Here is a 6,000-nt window from a genome sequence, read left to right as displayed (position 1 = left end):
ATGTGATTGTTAGAATACTTAAAAAGTGAAATTTATTATGTCTATGCCCTATTCCTTATAATCTTGGTTATCTTAAATCATAATTTAATTGACTCAGAAGTAGATTACAAATTATAACTGGCTAAAATATCATCCTTTGTTAGCTCTTACAGCCAGCTGCAAGGAACTTAATTCTTCCATATTTGCTACTACTTGCCATTAGACCTAATGTGTTGTAAGTGCAAAGTTAATTATTTTTTTTTTAGTTTGAGTAGTGGATAAATAAATGAATGAGAGCAATATCTGACAAGGCATATTTTTTCAAGGAGCTTTCTAACAATATGTAAATGTTAGTCATGTTATCTTAGTAAATTATTTTTTATTTTCCTTCCTTCCTCCTTCTCTCTCTCTCTCTTTCTTTCTCTTTCATTTTCCTTCCTTTCCTCCTTCCTTCCTTTATTAATTCATCTTTCCTTTCTTCCATCTCAATAATAGAATATAACACTAAAATTAAAATATATATATATATATATATATATATATAATCAATATATAATCACCATCTGTTAAAAATGACTTAATATTTTAATTCATGTTCCTTTATACTAAAACTCAATATTACATTTCTTTTGGGTCATAGAAGATACTGACCTTTGAACAGATAACTTTTAAACTGTATGATAATAATATCAGAATTGCAAAGTAAAAGGGAATACAAAATGGAATTTCAGAATAACAACAAAAATGAATTTTATATTACAGTTTTTAATGTTATAGGTACTAATTAAGGAAGAAACTATAGATATAACAGACATATCACTTATGCTATATTATATTATATTTATAAAATATAAATATATTTGTATTATACAGTTTATGTCACTTAAGTTGAATTACATCAATTTAGAAGATCCATGAAGCCTCAATTTTTACAAAAAAAGTTATTATAAGCATTTCATATTTCTATATTATCTCTGATGGAAAGTTTTCTCTGTCCTGCTTGTGATGTGTAATTTCATACATTGTTTTCTTCCCTAAGGGAAATACTTACTTGATTCAGTTCTTGGATAAAAATGAACTGTCACCATTGTTTGCTTTAAAGGGCTTTTTTCTTTTTTTTTCTTTAAACACTGAATACTGAAAGAAAAAAAAAATCAAGGCACAGGGGATTGCAGTCCAGCTGTTGGGGCATAAATCAATATTTAAAATGTACAATTGTGATTTTTCTTCCTCTGAAAATAGGGATTTTGTGTGCTTAATTTCTTGTTTTATTAACATGTCCAACTTTGTCTAGTAAGGACGAAAAATTTAGCTTCAGTTTCTGTTTATGTTTACTGCTCAACAGTGGGGTAACAGAACAAGAATATAACTACACTTTAATCTTTGATTTCCGTGCCCTGTTGGGGGTTGCTGAAGATTTGCATTTCATAAATTTCTGTGAATTTCATTTCATTAAACAACCATATTCCTTGTTGAGTTAGGGAAACTACTATTTCTTTGACCCCAGTTTAGCTTTAGCAAAGGTGCCTGGGTTCTATTTTCATCGCTCATTAAAGGAAAAGCTGCAAAATTTCTAAGTAGTCATAGATAGAAAGGGATCATAAACCTCATCATTCTACATATAAGAAAAAACACATCTTTCCTTCTTCAAACAAGAGATATTTGCAGAATAGTAGCCTTTGGATATACTCATTTATTGCCTAAATTCTTCCATACATTTTATATCATGATTTATGCACTAGAAGGTTATGCCTTGAAATTTTATTTTATTTTATTCCACTTCTTGGTTTACAGAACAGCTTTCATCCTAAGGTGACGCACCAAATGCACTGATTTTGCAAAACTCGTCCCCTGCGCTAAGATGCGCATCTTCAGATTTCTACTGCGTGCCTCTGGCCCCCAGGGTGAAGCACTGCCTGAGTGCATTAATGGCAGAATCACAATGTAATTGTCAGAATGGTGGCATCATCACACTTTGACGCCAACATCCTCGTTTCTTTCTTCTCACTACAGAGAAACTAAGGCTAAAGGTTAAAGGATGTGTCTTATTAAATAATTCAAGCCATTAACCTGCAACCTGCAAACCGATGGCAGCCTGTTAAGTTTACGCTGCCATGATTCATGTTTGGTGTCTACTGATGCTAAAGCATATTGCCTGTTTGCTTTACTTTTATTGCTACATAGTAATGTAGTGAGGAAGGAGAATGAACAAAGGTGACAGGACCCACGCAAGGGGACAATAAGAGCAGCAGACTCACTTGCATAAAGAAGATTGAAGCCTTCCCTCCCTCCCTCCATCTCTCCGTATAGGCCCCAGTGCACATCTGCGTCACTGACGCTGGAGGAGGAGGCGCTGAGGCAGAGAGAAAATTGTACTGTGAGGACCTTGACAGCTTCACCGGCGCGGGCTTTTCTTTTTGCCTTCCTATATTTTCTGGAATAGATTTTTTTTTTCTCTTTTACAAACTGACTAGATAAAACCACCCATTCTCGCCTTGCAGAAGGCATTTGACTTTCTCAGAGGCACCCGCAAGCTCTCAGAGCATCCTCCGAGAGACCAGTGACAGGAGCGCAGGTGCACCGAGAAGGCGGAGGGGAGGGTGCGCTTCTTCGCGACTTGGGGATCTTTCTCTCTGCGCTCTCCAGGCACTGAACCCTAAGCTGCAAGGATAGGGGAGCCGACAGCTTCTACACTGAGGCTCTGCCACCGGTGCCTGCCAGGGAGGTGTATCCAGCTGTCGCTGCCTCCGAAGCTTCGGAGCGCGCAGACCTCTCTCCCTCGCCCATCTCCAGCATCAGGGTCGTCCCTCCCCGCGCGGTAACCACGGGGACCCCGCAAGGAGATCGGGGATTCTCAGCCTTCTGCATCCAGCTCCTTCTTCTGCTCCCGGACGTTGAGCTCACCACGCGCGGGTCCTGCGGACCTGACCGCAGCTGAGCCGCGCGGCTCTGCTGTCCGCGCTCCGCTCGTCGCCTGGCAGGGCGCGCAGCCGCCTGGTCCCGTCTGATCCCAGGGTGCAGAGGGCGCCTCCCTCCCTCTCCTCCAACCCCGGGCTCCGTTGGCCTCCCCCACCCGCTGACCCGTCTACTGCTGCATCCGCTGAAGTCCCTTTGCCTTCCTTGCGTCAAGCATGTCAGGCTCTGGGCGAAAAGATTTTGATGTGAAGCACATCCTGCGACTCCGCTGGAAACTCTTCAGCCACCCGTCGCAGTCCCCCGGCGCTCCGGCCGGGGGCAGCTGCCTGCAAGAAGACAGCAGCAGCAGCTTCGAGCACTGGGGACCCAGCCAGAGCCGCCTGCTCAAAAGCCAAGAGAAGAGCAGCGTGAGCACCTTCTGGAAGAAACCTTCCTCTTCTTCCTCCTCTTCTTCTTCTGCCTCCCCGTCCTCTTCCTCCTCTTCCTTCAACCCACTGAATGGCACCCTGCTGCCAGTGGCCACGAGGCTGCAGCAAGGGGCGCCCGGGCAGGGCACCCACCAGCCGGCCAGGACTCTTTTCTACGTGGAGTCCCTAGAAGAGGAGGAGGTGCCAGGCATGGACTTTCCTGGACCACACGAAAAAGGGCTTGTCTTGCAAGAGCTCAAAGTGGACCCGGCCAACTCGAGCCAGGCAACAGGTGAAGGATGTGGACTCAGGTACAGTAAGTCCCCATGGGGCATCCAAGCATTCCTCAATTTCCACTCGTTTCCCCCCACCCCGTGCGCTCTGGTAGTTACTAAGTCTAAAACGTTTCAAGTTGAAAATTTTGGTTAAGAGATGCCAACCCGGTTTTTATTACTCATGTTGCAACCCCATTAAAAGTTTCCTCCTTAGTTTCTATTGGCTCATGCCTATTGCTTTCCTTTCTGCAAGTTTTCGGAGCTTAATCACATATTGAATATATATGCATTTTGGTAACTCTCCATGTAGAGTGGTTCTCATATTTCTGAGGTTGTAGTATTCTTCTGTCATCTTCTGTCATTAAATTACATACATCAGTCTCCCAGTTATTTGATGTGAGGAGAAACTTCCTTTAAACACCATTCAAATGCATCTCATATAATGGCCTAGGAACTGACTTAACAGGTTACCTAGGATCCCCGTGGCTTGAATCTATATTCCAGGAGTAGTGAGGTGGACAGTAGGCCACCAGACAACAACATTATCTTCTCTCTCTCTCTCTCTTTTTTTTTTTTTTTCTCCCATGGAAGACAGTGTTACTATTCTCTATCCTAACTTCCCTTTTTATCCTACTTCATGTACACCTTTGCTTTGTTTAAAGTCTTAGGATTAAACTCTTGCTAATGCCCTTTGCACTTTTCTGTCCTGATTCGTTGTCTTGGTATGGAACTGTGTATTCTTAGTGAGCAGGTCAACATTTATTTCTTGTTTATATCGAATATTACACTTCTTTGAGTACAGTTCTTCTACTTTCAAGACTTATAGAAAAACTTTGCACACATAACCTCCTTCTGAGTTTGACATTTTCAAAGAATTGATTCATTCTACACTAGATCATTACTACTTTTGGCATATAGTGATGATACGAAAAGGTTTGCATTTAAGTGCATATATCAGAATATATTATTGAAGAAGAAATACAAGAGAAATATAGGAAAATAATAATGAAACTGTTAATAAAATTTACCTTTCAGTAAAAAAAAAAAAATAGAAATGGAAGCAATGTTTTAAACTTTTGTTTGATTGAATCAACTTTTTATAAAGTTAAGTCACAAAAAGAACACATAAAACAAAATAATACCATAGGTGGTCTTCAATTATCTTGACAAATGTGAAGTTAAAGATACAAAAATTATCCTTAAAAATTTTCAATTATATGGATTATGTGGATTTGAATTTGAATTTTAAGAGCCTTGAACATAATCTAATATGTGAAGACAATATAATGTAACATTATGATTTTAAAGACAGAGAAATTTAATTTGTAATTTTTGAGTATGAGAAAGTTTTTTCCATATATAGGCAATCTAAATATAAATTTATCTATTATTCAATTAATTAAGATACTTTACCAAAATGGTTATAATTTTGGGTACTATTAATACCATGGAATTATTTGATTTATGTATTCACTAGTGACCTATAGTTTTATATCTTTTTTAAAAAATAAAATATGTTGGGCTTTACCCCCTTTAGTTGAGGAAATGTAATTTTTTAGATTTAGGAAATCATTCATAAACATTTAACAATTCACCTTATATATTTAAAAGAAAACCAGTTAGGTTAAAGATTTACTAATTATTATTTTATTGAAATTGATATTTTTGGGTCTCAGTTCAGGGAATAAATAGATTTGTTTTTCAGTCTTGAGTCTCTTTTTTTTTCCAGTTTCAGTTTTAGTTTCAGTTTTGAGTCTTTTTCTTTCAGTTTTGAGTCTTCAAATCAGCTCACATATCTGACCTTCTGGGAATATTAATGTTTAATAATGTTTAATAATTTAAAAAATATTTATAAAAATACAGTTTTAAGTAAATAAGGCATACTTGGAATGAGTAATTTCAGAAGACTTTCATGTAAATTGGACAATTTGGAAATAGAAAATATAATAAATTAAAAAATAAAACTAATAACTAATAGCCTCAGTTAGGGATGAAACACCCATCAGATTTAACTTCCAATCCCTTACTTTTGAATATACATCAGTGTTTTTACACACAAAGGGTTGTAAATGAAAATAATTCTGAAAATAAGCCAAGTGCCACCCCAAATCATATTTACTTTTGGAATGAGGGGTTCCAATGAGGGCTTGCATGTGTAAAATATTGAAAATCAGGTCTAATTTTATTTTTAAATTCTTATTAATGATTAAATCCTTTAGTTAAATTTTAATTTCTCACTGGACAAATCAGTCAACACTGATAGTATTCTCATGGACTTTATATGTTCCTAAACATTCATAGATTACTGGTTCTGTGCTCATGATTGATTGACAACATGCTGCTAAACTTAGCAATAAGCTATTATCAATATATATTATTATAATATGCAGTAAGAATAATGTTCATTTCCCAGAAGGACAGCA

The 6,000-nt window shown here is 37.6% G+C and overlaps 1 protein-coding gene across 2 annotated transcripts in view; it reads left to right on the top strand.

Annotated features, from left to right (window-relative positions):
• Nucleotides 1-3,110: 3,110 nt before the first annotated feature.
• Nucleotides 3,111-6,000, top strand: part of KLHL1 (kelch like family member 1) — a gene marked incomplete at both ends in the record, with an annotated part of 381,529 nt that continues 378,639 nt past the window's right edge. For both annotated transcript variants that reach the window (XM_082602078.1, XM_082602077.1), the window contains one exon: nucleotides 3,111-3,613. In XM_082602078.1, the coding sequence (XP_082458204.1) occupies nucleotides 3,111-3,613 (503 nt within the window). The remainder of the gene's footprint in view (nucleotides 3,614-6,000) is intronic.

This window comes from Mesoplodon mirus (assembly GCF_964341445.2).
Source record: "Mesoplodon mirus genome assembly, chromosome: 17".
NCBI classification, from domain to species: domain Eukaryota; kingdom Metazoa; phylum Chordata; class Mammalia; order Artiodactyla; family Ziphiidae; genus Mesoplodon; species Mesoplodon mirus.
This window is presented reverse-complemented; position numbering and strand designations above follow the sequence as displayed.